Source organism: Chelonoidis abingdonii, chromosome 4 (assembly GCF_003597395.2).
Source record: "Chelonoidis abingdonii isolate Lonesome George chromosome 4, CheloAbing_2.0, whole genome shotgun sequence".
Lineage (NCBI taxonomy): Eukaryota > Metazoa > Chordata > Testudines > Testudinidae > Chelonoidis > Chelonoidis abingdonii.
The window spans coordinates 41,150,012-41,173,382 of record NC_133772.1 but is presented as its reverse complement, the minus strand read 5'-3'; the positions used below and the strand labels follow the sequence as shown (position 1 = coordinate 41,173,382).

At 40.4% G+C, this 23,371-nt stretch overlaps 1 protein-coding gene across 6 annotated transcripts in view; it reads right to left on the bottom strand.

Annotated features, from left to right (window-relative positions):
- BRSK2 (BR serine/threonine kinase 2) overlaps positions 1-23,007 on the bottom strand; it is a 495,363-nt gene extending 472,356 nt beyond the window's left edge. For all 6 annotated transcript variants that reach the window (XM_075065085.1, XM_075065086.1, XM_075065087.1 and 3 more), the window contains exon 1: positions 22,597-23,007. In XM_075065085.1, the coding sequence (XP_074921186.1) occupies positions 22,597-22,690 (94 nt within the window). In that variant the 5' untranslated portion in view covers positions 22,691-23,007. The remainder of the gene's footprint in view (positions 1-22,596) is intronic.
- Positions 23,008-23,371: the final 364 nt, after the last annotated feature.

Genomic DNA, 23,371 nt, shown 5'->3' with positions numbered 1-23,371 from the left:
ATAAATAAATAAATAAATAATCAGCTTGAGGGGATGATAAACAAAATCTTCCATCTGTTCAGTTTTTCCCATTTTCAACTATTCATTTGTTAAGTTGGGTTATTATATTTTGGAGGAAGGACAAAGAATTGCTATAGCCAAATATTTCATGGCTATATTGCTCCATTGTCAGGTGGAGTAGTCGACTGTTGGGGGGGGGGGTGTTGTTTTTTAAGTTTTCTGGCACAGGAAAGAAACCAAATACATATTTAGTTGAGGGACAGGAAAGGTGGCAACTCAAATACCACAAGCATCCTGTTATATATCATCAAAACCTGGCTATCTCTAAAAGTATCAATTAGCTCTTAGAAAGCACTTTTGATCTACAGATTTAAAAGCACTTTTCTTAAGAAGTACCATTATTACCATTTTATGGATGAGGAAACAGAGGCAAAGTAAGATGAAGTGACTTGTCTAAGGTCACACAATAGGTCAAAGGCAGAGAGGGGAATAAATCTCCAGAGACCCCGTCCAGTGCCTACTTACTTGGCCACAGTGCCTTTCAATAAATAGAAAAAAAGAATTAATAGAGCTTTCTAATACCAGCAAAGAGGGATATAATGGGGAGAAAATTAGGCAACTTAATACAAAAACCCAGTGGTCTCAGTCAAGGGCTTCTTCAAAATGCTATTTTGTTTTGATTTTCTATTTTTTTCTTTGAAAAGATATGTTAGACTGTGGGTATATAATAGAAAGAGAATCAGCAACGAGATACAATAATAGTTACCTTTCCCAAATTTAAGATATCAAAATATTTAGCAGATTATTACTTCCTACTATGGCATTAGCGGTATAGACCACTAGAATCTTTAAACCTTGGATGCGGATATATCAAATTTGTGGTGCCCATTCTACAGGTGGTGCCAAAGATTAATTCAGGGATGAAAAGATTAAGAGGGAAATTTGATCCCTTACGTAGCCCTAGGAAGTATACAGTGCATCTATAATTAATCTGACAGGCTGCATCAGTTCATAAAGGGTGAAACGCACCCCTGTGCAGCAGGCTAGCATAATGCCAATCTATCACTGAAGTCCCCCTTAAGCCTTCAAAAGAGGGATATAACAAAGCTAGGTGAATGGATAGCATGATTGCAGATGAAATTCAGTGTTGACAAATGCATAATGGAAAGAATAATGGGAACTACTCATGAACATTGTTGGGCTCTAAATTAATTGAAGTCATTCAGGAAAAGACCTGGCCATCACGTTGTGCTCAATGTGTGCAAGGGTGGTCAAAAAAGCATGCAAAATGTTAGGTCAAACGAAGAATGGGATAGAAAATAATACTTGAAAATATGATAATGCCATCATATAAAACCAGTGGATATAGCCTCATTTGTAATACCGTGCTCAGTTATGGTTATTCAAAAACAGTAATGGCAGAAATACAAAATTTTCAGAGAGAAGCAACAAAAACAATTAGCGGCATAGAGACATTTCTACATGAAAGTTGACTGAAAAGATTAGGATTGTTTAGTTCAGAAGAGGGAACATAAAAGAGAAATAGAAGATGATGACTGGTTTAGACAAGGTAAATCAGGCATTCCCATTGATATTTTCCCCTTTTTGTTTACATAATTAATAATCAACCTGTACCACTCCTTGCCACAAGGTATCACTGAGATTAAGAGTTTAATAGGATTCAAAAAAGAATGATATATTTATGTGACTAATTCCTATGTTGGATAGGATTAAAATAGCTAGTGATATAAACCCTTATATTTCAGATTATAAACTAACCATTAACTAAATGAGGCTGGGAAGAAATTTCCGCTACTGACATTTTATTCCATAATTGCCCACTACAGGGTTTCTACTCTGAAGTATCTGGTACTGGCCACTATTGGAGCCAGGATACTGGATCATCGCTCTAATCCAGTATGACAATTCCTACGTTCCTGCAGTGTTCAACAACAACTAAAGGTGGGCTATGGAGGCTGTGTCTGAACTCAAAGTCAAAGTAACATAGTGTCTGGGTCAGAGGTCAACCAGGGACGCAAGGCTGGGGTTCAGTTTTGATGGTGCTGAATTCTCATGGGTTGTTCACATGAGATTTTCGCCTCATCCAAAATGGATTCAGAAGACAGGCCCCTTCCAGTCTGGGATCTGACCTTGAGCAAAATCATGTGCATGGCTGGATTCAGATCTCAGATACGAGTACCCCGTCTCCCCCAAAAACACTCTGGAAATTCAAAGGGGTTCAGAGTTGAGGTTTAAACTTTGGCACTTGGTTAAGAACAGCGTATGTCTACCTGTTCACCTTATCACCAAAGTAAACAGTTTATTAATAGGTAAATATTAACTTTAAAAAATTAACACTCCTCCAGGCTTTTTAGGAAAAATATATACAAATTACAAAAACTGATATGGAGAGTGCTGAATATAGAGAAGTACCCAAGTGAATAAACATAAAATGAAGGATTATCCTTATTTTTCAAGGACTTAATTCCAACAAGGAAATGAACCAGTGACCTTCACTTACTCCCTACCAACTTCCTTCTACAGTCAGTCAAAAATCTGTTTGGCTGGTTTTGAGTGGGGAAAAAATAGTCACTTCTGGACTAAAGACCAAGTTAAGACATTTCAGCCCAAAGGTTAATTCTCTGACAAAATTGTAAGTGCTTGTAAAAAAGGTGTTTAGATTGGAAGCAGTATCTAACTCCCAGATATAACATCATTTCTTCAGTGCTATAATAAGAGTGCTATCAATTCAAAGAAAGTTTACTAATGAGGAGAAAAAGAAAGTAGACTGGAGAAAAAATGATGGAAGTGATTTCCAGAGAAGGCAACAAATAACCATACTAGGAAGACATGTATTTGGAGAAAATGTGTGACCTTATCTACATCTTTAGAGTCACAAAATTGTTGGTTTAATTGTTTTGTAACTAATGCTTGGAATGAAAGAATCCAATATCTAGGCTCTTTTCAGAATTCAAAATATTTTTTTTTGGCCTGTGTGCGTACACAGGTACAAATACACAGCTGGGGTAAATTAGTATAGCCCTACTGAAGTCAAAGGAAATATGTCAATTTACATCAGCTGAGGATCTGGCCTATAGTCTTTGGGCCTGATTCTACCCTCAGTTACCTTGGTATAAATCCAAAATAAGTCCATTGAAGCTAATGGAGTGAAAATGATGCAAGACTGGTATAAGTGAGAAAACAATCAGGCTGATAATGAAGCTGTGGATATGTCTATATTGCAATGAAAAATCTACTGCACCAAGTCGGAGCCCATGTCAACTGACTTAGGCTCATAGGGTTCAGGCTGCAAGGCTATAAAGCTACAATATAGACATTCCGGTTTAGGCTGGAGCCCGGCCTCTGAGACCGTTTTTTATCACAGTGTGAACACACCCTGTGTGGCTTGCCAAATTCTACTCTCAGTCATTCTGATACAAACCTGAAGTCCACTGGCCTCAAGAGAGTTCTGCCATATGTGCAGCAGCATAAGTGAGAGCAGAATTTAGCCCACAGAAGAGGAAGGACTGGGGGGGGGGGGCGCTCCTTTACCACTGTTTTACACCACCATTATTCTACTGGATTCCATGAAGTTAACTCCTGACTGTAAGTGAGCTCACAGTCAGACACTTTGGTGCTAAATTGGCAGTGGTGGCATAGATTTCAAAGGGAATGGAGAGGTCTTCATCCAAGCCTAGATTGCTTCAGCTTGCTTTTAAATAGACCCCCGTTGCTTTTGAAAGCTGTGGTTTTGCAGTGCTACCAGCGAAGCTGGGAATCAAGCTAAATTCAGATGCATCCAGCAGGGAGAGCTGCTGTCGGGAAAGAGGAAAATCAAAGGGTGAGAGGTAAAGAGATCCTATTTCACTGACCCGGTGAACACCAGTCAATGGAATAAAGGCCTCGTAGGCGGAGGATAGGGAGGGGAGGGAAATCGAACAGTGGTGATATTTTCTGACACTGTCAGTAGCTCTTAGTATGGGTGCCAGAGACACAGAAGGAGAGAGAGAGATTTTTTGGAATCACAAAAGTAGGGGAAAAAAGCTACTAAAAATGTGCTCTCTCTTAGTCATCCACTTAGTTTTAAATTATTAAACTCTGCATTTCTGCTGTATGACTTACTTTAAATAAACAGCATGGTTGACAATAAGAGTTTCTTTTTCTGTCACAGTTATAATTAAGTTGCTTTTGACTAGCATTTTGATATATATCCTATATGTTAAAGTATGTGATATAGATCCTCAGATGCAGCAGATTAGCACACAGCACAGCTCAGGAGAGGCAGATGCAAAGCTAGTTTATAAACTCCTTTTGTGCTCCCACGATACTGTGCCATCAGTGTGCAGGACTGGCACCATGGAGTAACTTAGAGCAACTTCTGGGCCGCTCTAACTTATGCCAGCTGCTAATAACCTCAAGGGGCAGATACAGTAGCCAGGGTTTTCCAGGGAAAACTCTCCCCCCAACCATGCACCCTCCACTAGCAATCAAGATAGGGCTGGTGCAGAAGCCACTATGCTGACTCTATATCATAGGATTCTGTGCAACTCCAGTGGTGCAACACAAAACAGCCATGGTGCGGAGAATCTGGCTGTTTGTCTGTAGAATGATTGTACTTACAGCCATCAAATTCTGAGTTACATAAAGCATCATGAGATACAGATTACACAATTCTCCTCTCTCAATGGTTTTTCACTAGTGTAACTCCATTGACTTGAACACAATGACTCCTGATTATGTGGACATTAGCAAGAAGAGAATTAGGCTCAACCTGGGCCCAGTACTGCTGTCACTTATGCCACTGTAAATCAGAAATAACTTCATTGGAGTTACAGCGGGGGAAGAGGGGGAAGGGGGAAACAGAGTAAGAGCAGAATCAAGTCCGGCTGGTGCAGGATTTTCATGCAAGGGAGCCCATTCCACCAAAGAGGCTGTAAGGTCTGGGACAGTAATATCACTAAGTGAGAGCTATGATCAAAGGCTTCTGATTTCCAAATGAACCAGTTCAAATTACAAAACTTCAAAACAGCAGCTGTGTAATGCTCCGTTAACAGGGCAAGTGTCAGGAAGGCCACATTATCACAACCTTCCAGGTATGGGAATGGGAGGGGGGAGAGGGGAAGAGGAACTAAAAACCCAAAGGAGGCATTTTTCTTTCAAAACTTAGTACTTCAGGGTTAGAAGATTCTTGGAAATGGAAGGGAAAAGGCATTTCAGACAGACACATAGGTATCACATGTAATGAATGAGAATTGAGGGAACATCAAGCTAGTGATGTTACTATCATGACTGAGGGGCACTTCCGTCTCTATTTAGGTCACTATAACTTTCCGGATATTCATTAATTAAACCCTTTGGGGTTTAATTCCTCAAGCCTATTCCCAGCCTAAAGTTGAATTTTGCTTGGGAACATGAGAGAAAATTTCATTTTGTCATTTAGAATAATCAAAATGTGAAATATAACCTATTTCTTATCAGTTAAGCTATGACTCACTTTCCTCACAACCTCTCTTCCCTGGTCTAATAACTCAAAAGAGCTTCTTTTTTAAGCTTTGAACTTGCTGTGGGCTTCAGGCCAATTTTGCTCTCAGGCCAAAATCCAAAGGGTTTAAGTGAAACTAAAGTGGCCTTGTGCTGGCCTTCTTCATCAGGGTGAATTTCACTCTTGGTTAGTCACACCAGCATAAATGAGAGCAGAAAAATGGCCCAAAGTTGTAATTTAAGACAAACTCTATGAACACATTCCTTTGGTTTGGGGATAAAGTTACAAGCATGCCATATCTGTGTACCACACATGCACAGAAGTGATCTTCCACTATTCACATGCACAAACAGAGCAATACACGTGTACTCAGAATAAAGATTCAAATGACAACTGTTTGACCACTACCTTGCATTCTCACATATATTATCTCATTGTTTCCTTATATACCTCTGTTGGTCTGTTTATACCCATCTGCTGTCCCTTGTCTTATACTTTGATTGTAAGCTCTCAGGGACAAGGACCATCTTTTTTCTCTATGTTTGGCCAGCACATTGCACAATGGGGAGTAGTCTGCAGCTAGGCGCTACAGTAACACAAATAAAATAAATAATAATAAATAAAATAATAATAATAAAGATGCTGCGAAAACCATAACTTCCCATGTCCTGGCTTTGGTGCATCTGAAATCTTCACCTTACCTTTGCATTGTTATGGATTTAGTTAAGATCATTTCATCCTGGTCTAATGAATGCCAGAATAGCTGCTTTTGCTTCTACTTTTCAACTCCAATTTGACAAAATGTCACCCTATTAAAAAAAAAGATATCCAAAGGCCTAATTTTTTTAAATGGCATTCTAATAGCACAGCCTCAGATGGCAATAGTTTGGTCTTACTCTGCTTACAGTAAATGACCAGCAACCTGCTGCAGCCATGCGCTACAATGAACTCATATTTTAAGCTACAAGCAAGAAATTAAATAACTGAAATTGAAACCTCAATGTTTTTGGTGGGGAAGGGATATACCAACCCTAGGGAAGAATGTGACTTTTTTCTCATATCCCACTCTTCCGATAAATGCATAAAAGTAAAATAAAAAGAGTACAAGATGTCCTAACGCTCTCAGTCTTTGAAACGTAGAAGGCAAAAGTCTGCTTTTGTTTATATCATTTTTATACCTGAGTAATTCCATTGACTTCAAATGGGCCTACTTCCAAGTTGCACCTATGCAACTGAGAGCAAAAACAGGCGCCACTGGCATTTGCCTTCCCTAATCATTGATCACTTACATATTTTAGATCATTGCACTCCTCTAATTTTCCCATTTCCTATTACTTTCTTTCCACACCTCTATGTTAATGTTCAAGGCACAGATTAAAGGGATACTGGCAGTTCAAAAATCATGGACGAGATTCTGGCCCCAGCAACAGGCCCTGTGTGACACTCTGGCAGCACGAATGGACTATACAGGTGCCCTATCTAAACAGGTGAAGATTCCCTTGTCTTGGAGGCATCCTTGGCTTGGAGGCTTATGCAGCGCTGACATAAGAAGTATCAGGGATATGTCCAGCGGAGGTGGTGTGGCTGGAGCACTGCTTTGCTCTGGTGAACCTCAACTGGCATAAATGCCCCTTGAGAGGGAAATCCTGGGGCTTTTCAAACTGATGCTGAGGGCTGCAAAGCATATATCACCTTCCACATCTGGATCTTGCACTGAATACAACTCAGACACATCTGAGGATCAGGCAACATATGTTGCCTTTCTTCAAAAATATATACATTTTCAACTATTTTGCTAATAACATCTTAGATGATTACAAGTTTAAAGAATTTTTAAAATCTAATTTACTTGTCATTCTTAATTCTCTTTGCCCACCTTTCCCATTAGTCTCGTCATGGACAATGAAAATCAATGCAGCCACTTTAACTTTGGTTTAAAGTCAATTTCACTTTCAGGCTCCTGATGGGTTTCAAACACTGCAGGTGAAAGTTTATTTGTTGTTTTAAAATTTTTAATCAGAATTGTTTTTCCCCCCAAAAATCTGAGGAAATCATTATTTCTATTGGTCTTGGGTTTTATAAAAAGCTTGTTAGAAAATTTCAATTTTGGGCCATATTTCAGTTGCTCATGTCTCTTTTAATATATTATATCTGTAGCTACTGTTTCATTTTGACATTTATTATAAATATACAAAACAAAGGAAATTGGTCAAGTTCATTCCTGGTATTGCTGCAAAGATTTCAGTGTAAATACACCAAGGATGAATTTTGCTCATCATCCCACAATTAGAACTAAACTACTGCAGTGTTCAATTTCTGCCCAAGCCATTTGTGAGCTTCCATTTTTGCTTTTCTATGGAAAGAGTCATCATAATGCCAGCTCATCACTTAATCCCTCAAAATAGGCCTTAAGTAATATCTAGGCTTTGTGTTGGCACAGGAGTGAATTTCACCCCTAGGATGCTGATAGGAAGGAAGGGCCACCAGCCCGCTTCTCCCATTATCAGAAATACTGCTCCAGCCATCAAGCTGCTGTATAACCACCATTCACATCTGCAATATAGACTTTTGGGGTCACCTCTTATAAAAATTCCTGGATATTTCAATTTTCTCAAGTTCATCATCAACCCCTTCAGAAATGCCTGCAACCCTAACAACTCAGTCAGCCTTTAAAAATAACCCACCCGCCTCTCTACCCACCTCACTCCCACCTAATCTCTTCACCAGTGACATTTCTGGAAGCCAAAGCTCGCTGAAACAGAATTTGGTGTAACCATCACGCTGCCACAGAAGGCTGTCACTATTATAAAGTGGCTGCTTTTATTAACATGGATTCACTTTTATACTGATGGCAGTAAGTAGCAATTTAAAAATTCCAAGGCCTTTTCAAAGTTTCTCAACAGCCCGTCAGAATCTCCGAACAGCATTCTCAAAACACCAGACAGCTTTTGCTTATAGGAAAATGAAGCTTCTGCATTTTAACACTGCAGTATAATTCTATCAGCTTTATAGGACCATAAATAAAACTGACTGAATTATAAATCCTTCATAAGTGGAATACACAACGTCATATAAACACAGTTTACTCAGTGACATTTTGTTTTAGAGATCAGGGACAAATGCCCCTAAGGAAAGAAATGATGGAAATCAATGGGGCCAGGAATTGTCAAACCAGGAACATCAAAGTAATTTCTCTCGTTTATATAATGGACTAACATAACTTCGGCTTTAAATTGCAGCCGTGGAGATTTCTGCACTTTGCTGTCAAAATTGTCATCACCGAAAGGAGAGGCTGTGGAATGAGCAGGGGAAAGGGCAGGGAGAAAGTAAGTTCACCTGGAAAAGAAGAAATAGTCTAGATCCTCAGTTGGTGTAAACCAATGAAGCTACAGATATTAACACTAGCCGAGAGACTGGACCAATTGGATCAAAAAACCAAGGCTAACCCACAAACTGCAAAATAGTTATTACATTTCCTTAGTGCTTTGTATGTTCAGATCACTATATTAATTAATCCCCACAATGTCACTGAAGTAGGTGAGTAAATATTATCAATCATGGGCATAGTTTTGGAAGCAAAGAGGTATTGCCCCCGGCCCCAAACAGCAAGCATCGGTCAGGCACAGAATTTGCCCTCCCTCTGCATGGCCCCATTGGCCTGACTGGAGCTGCCCCCCCTCAAATACAGAAGTCAAACTACACCTGTGATTATCATCCCAATTTTACAGCTGGGAAAACCAAGAGAGAAAGATGAAATAACTTGCCCAAGGCCACAGTGAGTCAGTAGCAGAGCCAGGGTTAGAACTTTGAAACCTTCTAACTCCCAGTCATGTGTTGGTTCTGCCAGACTACGTTGCCTTCCAGCTGTCGGCCAAGAGAGGAGTAGAGCCTGCCCTGTACCAATGCTACTGCTGCCCTCCCCCAAATAGTTACCTAAAATCCTGTGTGTGCAGTGTCATAGGACAATTGTGATTGCCCTCCAATATCTCTTAACTCAACAGGAGTTTGAGAGCACAGAGTTTGCTACCTCAGGGGGATCTGAACCAATGGTAGAAGGAGTAGCTAAGCCATGGCTCAGGTAACCACTAGCACTTTTGCTACAGTATCACCTAGGTGTGTGCTGAATAAAGTTAGTCAGTATGGCAGTGAGAACAGCAATGCCCTATTCGCTCTAGCGCTCCCACTATTGCTACCACTCAAGAAACTGCAACGTTGCTTGATCAACAGCAGGCAATTTCACACAACAATGTCTAGTGCAGACTTGTCAGGAGGCCTCACTGTAGAGGAAGTTTGATAGAATATTGTAACAGCAATTCTCTTATATTATTACTTGCTGTGTCTGCTCTTCTTTATTGGACTCATAGTTAAGCACAGACTTTAAGTGCATGCATGAGCTTTGGGGGCATGGAGGGACATCAATCTCTCAATAATTTCTTCACTGCAGAGGAAACAAGATGCAAATCTGGGCTTCTCTTAACTAGATCATGGCTAGCAGTCTGCATCTGATATCACCAAGAAATGTGTTTATGGGCCAAATTCTCCTCTCATAAATTGTTCTAAGCCCCTTTCAGTCACTAGGGCTATACTGGTGTAACTGACAAGAGAACTTGGCCTACCTAATCAATCAGTGACAAAGATGGAATTGCACAAATACAAGGAGTGAAATAAGCTATAGAAACCAGAAACCCTGGGTCAGATCTCCCACTGGTATAAATCAGCACTGATGTCAAAGGTGCTTCCCCGATTTACAATAGCTGAGGATCTAGAGCTTTCTTTTTTTTTTTTTTTTTTTAAAATATTTAGATGTAAACTATGCTTTGAAAAGCAAATGAGAGGAATCCTGTTTACAGCTGCTGTGCACTGCAGAGCATAAGGATTCCCAAAAGCTATGCAACTCATGGCCATGCCTTTCCAGCAAAACAAATGCCTGTGTTTAATTCAGCTAGGGTGCTTGTGTCATTGCCAAGTCTGAATATAATGCTCAGCTTTGTCTTTGGTGACCATTATTACACAGACATGCATAGAGAACACACAACAGAGATCTCAATCTTCTTTCACGGCCTTGTGTAGGAAAGGCCTACTGAAGATAATGCCACTGTATCCAAATATAGGCATAGTGAAAGCACAGAAAGAGCTGCCTTCCTTCCTATCTCCCCCATGACAGAGACTCAGGGCTTATCTACACAATTAGTCCACATTAGAGAAGTGTAAATTCCAGTGGGCACTAACATATTGCTCACCAACTGGCCTGTGTGGACCCTGCTGGTGTGCACAAGAAGTTCACTAGTGTGCATTAATGTCACCCTGCTACACTCAGGCTAGTTAGTTCACAAGACACTAATACACACTAGAATTTACACCTCTCTAGTGCAGACTAGTGCATCACGTAGATCAGTCCTCAGTTTGCAAACACACAGGGCTAGATCCTGGCCTCCATTCCACTTGCTTTATACTTCTCTGGCAGCACAAAGTAGGAAGAAATCCAGCTTAGATGGTTGGTTGGAGATTCCTCAAGCATTGGGAAATCCCCACATGGCTCTAGACCATTCTTTCTCCCCAGATCTGCCATATGGGCCACGAGCAGGGTGTGGGGGACTTCCTAAAAAGACTTGTTGCATTAGTCCTCATTTGTCAGAACAGCTCCTTGTGTGTGGCTTTTGTAACCAGCTGCAATTTAGAGCAGCTATACGATTTACTACAACTTTAGCTTTATTAATGATTCGTATTATTGCAGCACAAAGAAGTCTCCACAGAGATCAGGGCCTCACTATGTTAGGCACTTTACATACACACAGAAAGAGACAGTCCTCATCTGAAGAGTTTATAATCTAAATAGACAAGACAGACAGAGGGCGAGAGAGGAAACAAAGACATAGAGAGGTGAAGTGACTTGCCCAAGGTCACAGGAGTTTAGTACTTGAGCTGGAAATAGAACCCAAGATTCCCCTGACTGTCCACTATTTCTCTAATCTCTCTCCAACTGAATCCTTACTCTCTGAAAGTTTCTACCTGCCCTAGTAGAGATGATTCCATCGGTGATTGCATGACGGTTAGATGATGACGGTGGCACCTGAAACCGTAATGTCTTCTGAAGATTCTAGAGAGGTCTTTCTTCTTTAGGTCTTCATCAGCTTTGCTGTGTGAAGCAACAATGATGGAAAAGGCCAAACATGGTTCCACCCCCTGCTCCATTCCCCAAGGAGTACATAGACTTGGGAGCAATGAACCTGACGCACTGCACAACTTTCCAGTTCAACTATCCCAGGGGTGAAAAACATCAGTGCAACAACTGCAAGAGGAAAAAGAGGGGCCAATTCAGTTCCCAGTGAAGTTAGTGGGAAAACATCCCAAATTTAATGGGAGCAGAATTAGGTCTTCAGTGAGGACCAAGTACTCAGGACCCCATGGCTTAAAAGGGACAAATGAATTTCAGATGAAAATGTTGGGAGAGCTGAAAAAAACTAGGCTGGTAAACTCACAGGGCCAAATGTATCCTTCAGTGGAGTTACTCCAGGGATAAGTTGGCCCAAGGATATTGAGGGACGCCCCGTGGGTGAAATTCACTTGGTGCAAATGGTCAGAACAGTACCTATGAGCAATGTACGCCCTAACTGGAAGGCTTAAGCAGGCCAATAGGTGCTGTGCATATGGGTCAATTTCACCTCATTAAAAAGCCTGGAAGCTGAAGTCATCTTTCCTTGCTGCTTATACTTTTTCACTATTATTACTTGATTTAACTGCAATACGCTGCTCTTCATAAGTGCAGTCATCTGCCAATTTCACCTTGCAAGTTTAATAGGTTGGGATATTTTGAAATAAGTTGTCTCTGGACCAAGCAACAAAATATATTTCCCTGGGTTATCTCAAACATAACTATGATTCACAAGCAGCCCTGTGTTTTGATGCTAACAGGCAGAGCTGGTATGCGGGAGCTCCAAATTCAGAAGCGGCCTTGAGTTCTTTCCGCTGGAGAAGCTCTGACTAGGGTGACCAGATGTCCCAATTTTATAGGGACAGTCCTGATTTTTGGGTCTTTTTCTTATATAGTCTCCTTTTATCCCCCACCCCTATCCCAATTTTTCACATTTGCTGTCTGGTCACCCTAGCTCTGACTGATGCTGGAGGTGATACCATCAGACTTGGCAAGGCCGCAGGAGAGCAATGCCCATGCAATTTTCTCTGAATCCCTCCCTGATCATCTTTTTGTGGGGCATCATCAGCAGTGCACCTGGCTAGAAATACATCTATATTCTTGGCCATACATTGAATGGGGGAGAGGAATTGGATGAAAGAAGAGCAGGAGCGGCAGAATCATATCTAGAGTTACCCCTGGGTCCGAATTAAGGCCCAGCACAGAACAATCATATCACTCGCCAGTCAAAGCACCCGAATCCATCTCCTGGCAGACTAGGATATACAGAGCTAGCAGTAGGTTTCTCAGTGCCTCTTAAAAGTAGGACATTTGTGGCCCAATCCAGCTCACTCCCCACCACCTGAGACCAGCTCCTCCATAATTTGTACTTTTAATGGCATGTTGGCTGGAGGACTGAGTTTATGGCCTGTGGGGCCCTATGCAACCACACGGGAATGACTCTGTGGAAACAATGGCTGTTAATGCGTTTGTAAAACATTACTGAAAACGCACAACCACACAGATATTTTTTGTCTCCCCAGAAAGCTTGGACTGCAAAACAGTAGTGAAACAAATCACAAGAGCCTCAGGAAACAGAGAGCACGTTGTTGATAAATTGTGCAGGCAGTTAGAAAAGCACTTACTGAATGGATGCCTGAAAACTGTTTCCCACCAACCTCTGAAAAGTAAATTAAAAAAAAAAAGGCAAACACTTCATTTCAAACACAACCATACCTATAATCCCAATATATAGTTTGGATTAGATAAAAAATTTTTTAAAAACACACACACAGAGCTACCTTATTAAGATGCTGTTTTGCCAACAACTCAACCAGAATCTCTAAATGTTACAAATCTTGGAGTATGGTTGGTAACAGCAAAAATCCTCTCCAAGTTAATCATCAGAATGCAAACTACCAGACTCTTTCATTATCAAATCAGCGATTAATGAGGCAACAGATTCCTCTCTCTAATTTCTTATCTAACATTCACCCATAGGTAATTATACTGGGGAACAATCCCATAAAAACTTAAAATAAGGATTTAAAGGTGAAATACAAAGTAGTGGAGACTTTTTTTCTGGATCTGTACCATATCTGTAACAGTATGAGCCAGATCCTAAACTAAAGAATACTTGCTGCACCTTGGGGTAGGCATGTATGTGAAAAGGTGGCTTTTAGACACATTTGTGCTTCCCCAATTTTGAGTCCAGATGCAGGACTTATCCTAACTCAGAGTAACCCTGGGGCTACTCTAATTTACGCTGGCTGGCAATGGCCCAGAAGCTTTTGTGGCAACTGGGGGTCAATCAGGTATAAGGGGAGCAGCAGCTATATGCCCTTTCCCTAAATCGTGCTTTTATACATTGATAGCTGGAGGTGACCCTTTAAGAGCTACTGTGGTGGCTCTACACAACCTGAACATCTCCCTACAGTAAGAGAAGCATCCAGTGGCTGGCTTGGCTGACTTTAGGGATGGTTTCTGCCAGAAAACCAGAAAACTCCCCAGTCTACATAAGAATCATGCCCTGTGCTTAGCTTAGCTTTTAAATATAAACATATAGTAATTTTTATTTCCTCTTCCACTCACTATCCTGTTTCCCCTTCAAAAACCAACAACTTCCTCAGCACCTGAACGGAATATATTCTTTTGCTGCTTTCCTTGTTTATAGGCTTTGTGGTATTATCAGCTGTCACAGACAAAAATTCAGGATCCAGAACTTGGAGCACATGTGAAGAGGGAATTCATTTTCAAGTATTTTGTTTTAAAAAATTAAATGATACTGTAAGTTATTTCAGACGGAAATTGCATTTTCCTATGAATTTGTACAAAGGGGCCTCTGAGTGCTACAGTAACAAAAAATAGCACTAAATAATAATACGTAAGAATATTTGGAAATAACTCTTTATATACATTGTGCTCTGTTATAGTGTAATTTGTCCCTACATGGATGGCCAGCACAAGTCCTATGCTCAAATTAATATTCACTAAAACCCAATCTTGAGGAATTAAGTAGGACTTTGGTGGTTGCATAGGTCTTGTGCTAGACTTCTGCACAGGAGTGAATTTCACCCACAATGATTTGGGTATATAAACAGATAAAAAAAAAAAAACAAATAAAACTTTTGCAGCTCATCATTATGTAAAAGTCATATATACTGTTCATGACACATGCCAACGGAGCTGGGTTAATAATGTAAAAATGTTCTGTGAATATTCACTTGAATTTTTAAGTGAATTTGATTTGATCACATTTATGACCCTTTTGTATTTGTTTTCTGCAAACATTGGATCATATGAGTCATACTCATATATATTTTTACGGGAAACAACGCTTGAAACTGTGTTCAGGAAACCAAATTTTATGTTTGCACATGCAAACATTCATGCTGGAAATGCTCGCACACTCATCCAACCAGGGAACAGAACAGTACTCTGTAACGTAGCTGAGAGATTGCATTCAACTCCAAGAGCACATCTCAATTCTTTGATTATTGATTAAGCAGGCTCAATCAATTTGCGAGGTGGGGAGAATCAAAATAAACATTTGTCAAATAAACCGAAATGACAAATTACTTTGAGGAAACTGTAATCTGCTCATGGACATTCCAGAAGAAGGCACACTACATTCATTAAACAAATTATTTGTAATGAATTATTTGCTTCACTAAATCTTGTGATAGAAGAGTGTCGTCTCATGGACTAAACTCATGTTTAGTCTGGAGAAGAAAAGACTGAGAGGGGACATGATAACAGTTTTCAAGTATATAAAAGGTTGTAACGAGGAGGAGGGAGAAAAATTGTTCTTGTTAACCTCTGAGGATAGGACAAGAAGCAATGGAATTAAATTGCAGCAAGGGCGGTTTAGGTTGGACATTAGGAAAAACTTCCTGTCAGATGGTTAAGCACTGGAATAAATTGCCTAGGGAGGTTGTGGAATCTCCATCATAGGGGATTTTTAAGAGCAGGTTGGACAAACACCTGACAGGGATGGTCTAGAATGGATAATACCCAGTCCTGCCTTGAGTTCAGGGGACTGGACTATTCAACTTCTCGAGGCCCCTTCCAGTTCTATGATTCTATGTATGAGAACTGAAAAGCTGAGCTATTCTGGCACTTTCCCACAAACAAAATGAACAGCTGTATCTTTTAAGACTGTTAACGCCCTTGCACTGTTTGTAACAAAAAAACGCACTCCTGATGGTTGTTCCACTATGAACTTTCTTAGAGAAGTAAAAGGTTTGACCCTTACCTATTATAATGGGCTTAATCCTGTTGCTGTTGAAGTTGACTGACGTCATATCTTGCATCAGTGGACTTCAGTGGCAGTAGGAGCAGTACCTATTCCTATAAACTGACTATGCATTCAAAGAGCAGCACACAATGAAGCTCCCCAAAATTAATGTCTACAAATTCACCCCTGTAATATCAACCATGTATGCCCCTGCCTTGAGTCCACCTCCGCTCAATTCGTCATCCATGTTTCCATCTCTTCTCATTGGAAGCAAGTCCTAGATTTGCTGCAGCATGTGCAGAATCTGCTGCCCACAATCTCAAACATACCGAGAAATAACCCCCAACAGCTACTTTCGATCCCCGTGCATTTCAGGATTCGATTCAAACTTAGCCTCCTCATTTTTAAAACTCTTGCACAAACCACTGTCTCTCTTCATTCCCTTCCTCGGTCCCTCATTCACCAAATAACTTACTCTCTACCCCTTTATGCAATCTCAGTACTGTCAATGCAAGAGCTTTCTTTTCAGCTTCATTCCTCTGGAATGGTCCATACTGCATCCTCCTCATTCCGTACCAAATCCAGCTCCCATTAGAAGTCAATGAAAATACTTCATTTAATTTCAACAGGATCTCGATCAAATTTCACGTGAAAACCATTTTTTCTCCTTTGTCCATACCGCTTCATTTCTCTCTGCTCTTTTTTATGTTATTGATTATTATTATTATTTCAAACAGTGAATCTATTATTTACTTCTGTAAAGCATGCAGCATTACAGTTTGCCTGAAAGATGCTGTATGAAATAGATGTACGCTATACTATAAAGGGTTTCAAGGTCTTCAGGAATCCAGAACATTCTCTGGCTGGTGAGGACATCATAATATACAAAAGCAGTTGTAAGGACACATTTAAAATACTACGCTGGTTCTTCCAGTGGAGCCACAAGTTGTCTGTAGATCAGAAATAATTTCCCTCCAGAGATAAATTCTACTGAGAAATGTTTTTAATTTCTCCAACTTCCTTCATCATTCTAATGTATGGTCTTCCCCACTGTAGTGACACTAAATGGCATTAGAGTGGGGATGGAAAGGAGGAAGCTGTATGAGCAGCATGAAAATGGTATTTGTAGAATACAGCAGCACCTGGTGAGGTCTGAGATTTAGATATAAAAATGGTCATATAATCCCACTTGTTTGACAGCGTATCTGAATTTTAACAACTCTTGGGCAAAAGGCTAGTTGTCACTTTACAAATCCATTAAGAGCCTGCTCTATTCCCACTAAATTCAAAGGCAGTTATGCCATTAATTTTGTTGGAAATAAGATTGTGTCATAAGGCCTTGATTTGGCAATGTGCTTTGCGCAGTCAGACCCCTATGTCCGTGCAGAGCATATAGGAGTCCATTTGCATGTAGCACATTGCAGGATCAGAACCTAAATTAGATCTCTTTTACCTATCATTTGCACTAAACTTGGCAAAGAGGTGTTTCCTAGAATAGTTTTAACACAAAACTTTCAAAAGACCTGTTTTTCAGATCTACTTAACATGGTAGCACTCATTTCAATCAGAGTTGTAGAGCCTCAGCTTCTCTGACAATCAGACTGGAGGTATCTCACATTGGATACCCAAAGGCCGAGTTGCTGAAAATCAAAGGCAGCTTTTTGAAAATTCTATCCTTATTGTATAACGACCTCCTTTCCAACCATATTTAATACTGAGGGTCCAGACATATATAATTGACTCTGATGTCAACATATCTTAGCAACATTTCATTAAAAACTTGTGCTTGTAAAACCTCCATTGCCTGAGACACTGTTTCCAATATTATACTTCCGATTGTGTGATTACTAATTAGTTCACCTCTTAAGTGAAAGATGTCCTAACAGGTTATCGCTGGAAGGTATGCAGATTCAGATAAGACTTATTGCTATCAAGATAGCCTCTCTAATTAAAAACCACGTAAGAAATGTGTTTAAAAATATAAATGGAACTTGCATGTATTTTGGGAAAACAGGTCTGAATGGTAACTTCAAATGATTTACATCTCTCTGGCCAGATCCTCAGCTGGTGTAGGTCAGGGTCACCAAATTCAATGGAGCCGTGCCAGTTTATGCCATCTGTGGGTCTGACCCCTACAATCTATAAAACTATTCATGACAGTATGGATAACACTGATGATACATACATTTATAAAATCAGAAGCAGCAGCAGAATCATGATTCTACAGCTAAACAGCTCAATATCATACCAGTATATGATTGATTATTAGCTGGTATATGTACTGCGTTACATGTACAAGTTGTTGTACTTTATATACAACAGAGTGCACCCTCTCAATATGGAAGGCTCATCATGCAAGCTCTCTAAATGCAGAATTGCCATTGGCTTCAATTGGAATTCTGTGTATGGAATGCCTGCAAATATCAGAGAAGTTGTGTGAGTGATACCAAAAGGATTTGCAATGTTATGCTCTTTGCTTTCAAAGAAACTTGATCAAAGACTAAATTCCAACACAGGACAGTGTTACTTTGCTTGCAGAGAAAGGAGCATTTCAGAAATGTTAACTGTGCTGTCATTTGGTGCCAGGGCAAAGAAACAAAAATAGTACTGAAGTGTATAAGTTGGCCTTTAAATGAGAATGCAGAAAGATCCACTGAAATGCTGAAGCACTTAGGAAGGAATACTTCAATTCCTCATCTCTGCCTTCACTAATAAAAATTCACTACAGTCAATCTGAATTACTGCAGAGGGTTTCAAGGGGAATATAGAGGTTAACATGGCCAAAAGAAAACTCACAAACAAAATATATTCCTGGAATTAAAAAAAATAAAAAAGTGTCAGGAATACATGAAAAGTTGATTTCACACAGAATTAGTGGCAAATGGAGAGCAGCCTCTGTTTACTCTGAATAATAAACTTGAATCTCTTCTTAGTGTTCACATCCAATCTGTTTTCTAAGCATAGTATCTCCTGGCGTGTTATTGTAACACAAAGCACATCCTTTTTGCCCATTACTGTTAATTACAGTGAAAAACTAGGATAATTAACTGCAGTACAGTGTAATTCAATGAAATTTACATAAACCAATCCCGTCATAGACACCTTTATATATCCTTTATTGTCATCTTTTACAATGACGTTTCCTTATAATAAAATGTTATGAGTGTGGTAATTAAATTATTACACTGCTTCTTATATTCTTGTTCCCTCCTAATACAGATTCCATGAGCTACTAGACCAGTTGCCGGAAACAATGGCAGAGATACTCTGAATTGAGCCTAATACAACAACAAAAGGGCAATTGTCTTACTATGGCCCTCCAAATTATTCACATGTAGAATTCTTGTGGTGAATTATTAAGAATTTCTTTTCTTAGCTGTTGTCCCACTCCCAGTATTATTGGAGTGCAAACATTTTTCAGCATTGTGCTGAACCTTCCTTCCTTGCTTTCCAAACTAACTGGCCTTAATCCTCTCTTTGTGACATTAGCCATTCTCAGAAAGCCTGATGTCCAGCACTGTCGACTCCTCAGGGCAGGCTTTGCCTATCCTTCTTTAAATCAAAATCAGCACAGTCTTTAGCCAGCATTTTGAACTGGATCTGAACCCACTTCTCAATGTCAGTTTTGCCAACTCCCTCCCCATTACTAGATGTCACCAGCTTCCACTGATATCACAAGTACAGTATCTGGGCCTCTTTGCAGGAACCAGCAAGTTCTTGCTGGTAAACATTTCTCTTTCGCAGATATTGAGAAGGAAATCTGCTATCGCTACATGGAGGGCTGAAACGTGCCATTTGGAGTTCAGATGAACATGAAAGCTCCCCTTTCTTGGCATCCTTTGTAAGTCTGCCATGAACTGTGGCAGATTCTGTACTTCACACCCTCCCTTATTCCTCTTCCTTTGATCTTAAAAATGATCCAATCTGAGTGCAAGGCAGGTGAGAGCTACTAAGAGGTTTGTATAATATTTAATACAATTGGGAGAGAAGCAAGAGCCACATATCTGAAATAGCTTTAGGGTGAAGTATTCTTTCACTTAAAAGAAAAAATGAGTGATGTGAAGACCAATGAAGAAAGTAAAGGACTTGGTATAATAGGACTGCATATTTTCCTTCTGCTAGTAAGTATGTTTTGCCAGAGTTTCTTCCAAAAATAAAACAAAACACACACACACACACATACCACGCAACCAAACAAGCCTTTACTTCCTAACCTTCCAAGCCTTAAACTCTTCAGATGAGCTAAAGAAATGATCACAGCCTGATTCACTACGGTGTTACTCCATCAAATTCAATGGAGTTACACTAGTAAATCGCAGTGGTCAATCAGGTCCTCACACTGCACTGTTGTCATCTCACAAAAATGCTGCAGGTTCCCCATCACCCGCCAAGTTAGCAGGGTGAGGGCTACATGCACACCTGCAATTCTGAACGTTCCCGAATATGATGAGCACAGAAAATACAGAAGATCAGAAAGCATCTTTGCCGTGTTTAACTATGTAGATTTAACACCAATTCAGATTTCACCTCCATGCATTATCTATATCAAGGTAAGGAAGACAGAGGCTGGCATCAGCTACTTTTAAGCTTTATCCCTCCATCTTCCCTGAAACAGTGCATATAATGTGTTTGCTGTCTGCACACACACGCCTGCACAAAGCAGAGACCTGTCTCTATAGCTTTGCTATAGTGTAAAATTGTAAAAGGCAGCTTTCCTGCTAGTCCAGTTGGTCAAATAACTGCAGAGCCCAAAAGCAACAACCCTGAAAACATACACTTTCCCCTCCTGCCCTGCTGCCTGCCTGCCTGTCTCTCTCTCTCCCTCTCTCTAATCACTTAGGAGGAAGATAGGAAGATTATCAAGGGAGAAAAAAAATAACCAAAGCTGCAGATAACCCTTTAGGACCACAGTATAAGGTTGCATGATTTGGAGCATAAGGATTAATGTGCAGGAATCTCAGATGCAATTTTATATCTATATATTGAGGGGTGGGGGTATTGCCGAGAAGATGAGGAAGAAAGAAATGGTGATGAAGATAGAAAATGAATGTGTATATCTAGGATTGGTTTTATGATTAGCTAGAGTGCCCAGCAAGAGATTAGCGATGGAAACAGGATACAGATTTATCATCATCAAGACACTGCAATTTTTTGGTGGGGTATTTTTATCATCATCATCAGGACGGATTTTATGGAAACTATATCTGGAGAGATATGAGTTCATTCAGTAATATGAAGAATAAAGGTAATGTCCAAAAAAAAAAAAAGATAGATACCTTCAGCAGCTGTATTATTTTAAAGATTTAGAGGGGAAAATAGAATAAAAGTCACTTTCATTTCAAGACTATATGATGCTCACATCCCATCCATATATTCCAATGGTTGCCATGGGGTTTGTGGCGAGGAGAAGAACGAATGGGGGGGGGGGGTCATAATCAATCATCTCAGAAGAGCATTTCTCCTTACAGAGAAAGATCTGGATTTTGACTGTGTCCCCTAAGAAAATTGCAGACTGCAGAGCTGCTGCCATGCAGGGTAGTGAGGAAGCAGGCTGAGCAGAGGCAGCAGCTGGGGATGGAAACGCCTATTAAATCCTTTAGACAACAGATGGGCAAAGCTTGGCTGGGTTTTTAAAAAACACAATGCATCATGTTTTATTGTCCCACCATAATGAACAACACTTAACACCCACAAGCCCAAAGAAGCCCCCTATGGCTGATTCCACCAACCCTCCCTTCTAAATTATAATCTGGAGACTCAATCCACTTTTGGGGGTCCCCCGACCAAATCAATTTGCCAGACTCCATTGCTCATTGCACCTGTTACTAAAAAAGAACATAAAAATGGGAAAGGCTTTTGGGATTTTTTTTAACCGCTCTTCCTTCCAATTACTGCTCTCCTGCCCTTGAAGTAAATATAACATCCAGGCAGGCAACCAGCGAGTCCAAATCTTGAATGCATTTAGGAGATCTAATTATGCCACGTAGGGCACAAGCACCTGCTCTGCTAATTCTCTCACTACGTTTCCTCTTAATATTTCTTACCATTGTTCCTTTCAGGGAAATCTGATGGGGGCCAGTTTCACAGGCAGGGGCTTTTGGAAAATAAATAAATAAAAACCTCAAACCGCTAGAGTGAATTCTGCTGCTGACCACTTTTTTATTTTTAAATTCAAACTATGCCACACAAAAACATACTAAAGAACACCATCCATTCATATTTTCCAAATAGCCACAGCAGCCAGTGCCATAGACTGTACTGTGCATATTCTCTCCCATCAACTGCACCTTAAGGACTACACCCTTTTCAATCATGATGTCATGAAATACTGCTGGTGACTCCCCCGCCTCCCCATCACGTCCTTCTCCTCCTCCTCTCCAGTATACACAGTGCACCTCTCATTTCAATTTAATTTGATTAAAAAGAAAAAGGAAGTAAAGTAGGGCAGTGAAGTAACTGACATGAAATTTACCAGCAGCAGGGCATCCCCGTTTTCCTCTGCATGCACTTTGACAGTCACCAGAACAACACCCGTTAGCAAGAGTGATGCACACAAGGCAACCTATGCTTTTTTTTAAAATATATATATATATATATATAAACAACAGGAAATAAAGGCAAAAGTCCATTAGAAATACTCTCTCCACTGCAGCAGCCAAAGCGAAAACCCAGAGTCCCTCACATCTCCCATCCCCATCAGCTGCTACCGCACCTTATCCCTAGTGCGGCTGCTGCAAAGGAACCAACCTGTCTGTCCTTTGCCCAAGGTTTTCTCCAGGCGATAGGGTCCAACATATTGTGCATGTTGAGCTCCGCTGCCTTCTTTCCCCGTTGATGTCATTTCTACCTGGCGCTATAATTCTGCGCTGTGTGTGTGGCGGGGAGCTGGGATTTCTCTCTCTGCAGTTCTTTAAATTCCCACTTTGCAGCGGTGTAAGCAAAGCACCCTTTTCCCCTCGCTCTTTGCTGCTTTAGTCCACTTGGCTGCAGGTTTTCTCTTCCTCCTTTTTCCTGTTCTGCCTCTTTCTTTCTGTCAGTCTGTGAGCGTGGGATGCTGAGGGCCAGAGCAGCTATTACCAGTGTTTAACGAGGGGGATCTAGGATCCAAGCCCAAGGAGCATAGTGCTGGTGATCGGAGCTCTGCACGCCTTGTTCTCAGTAGGAACTGTTCAAAGGAGAGCCAGACCTAGAGCAGCGGAAGAGCTGGGGCCCAGAGTTGTGAGTGACATTACAGGCAGCCAATCTCCAGCAATAACTCAGTTCCCTCCTCCTCCTCCCACTACCTTTCCTTTTCCATCAGTATCAGCAGCAGTTGCTGCCCCTGTCTGATACAGAGCATCATAATCAATGGCAATATCAATCAACCTATGGCTATCAGTCTATTGATAAGAAAAATAATAAAAGATATATAGGGATAAAGTTATTTTAAAAATCATATGCACACACATAGACATGTCTCTCTCTCAATTAGCTCCCACTAGGCACCTGCCACTGCAATTCACTGACCAAAAGCAATAATTAA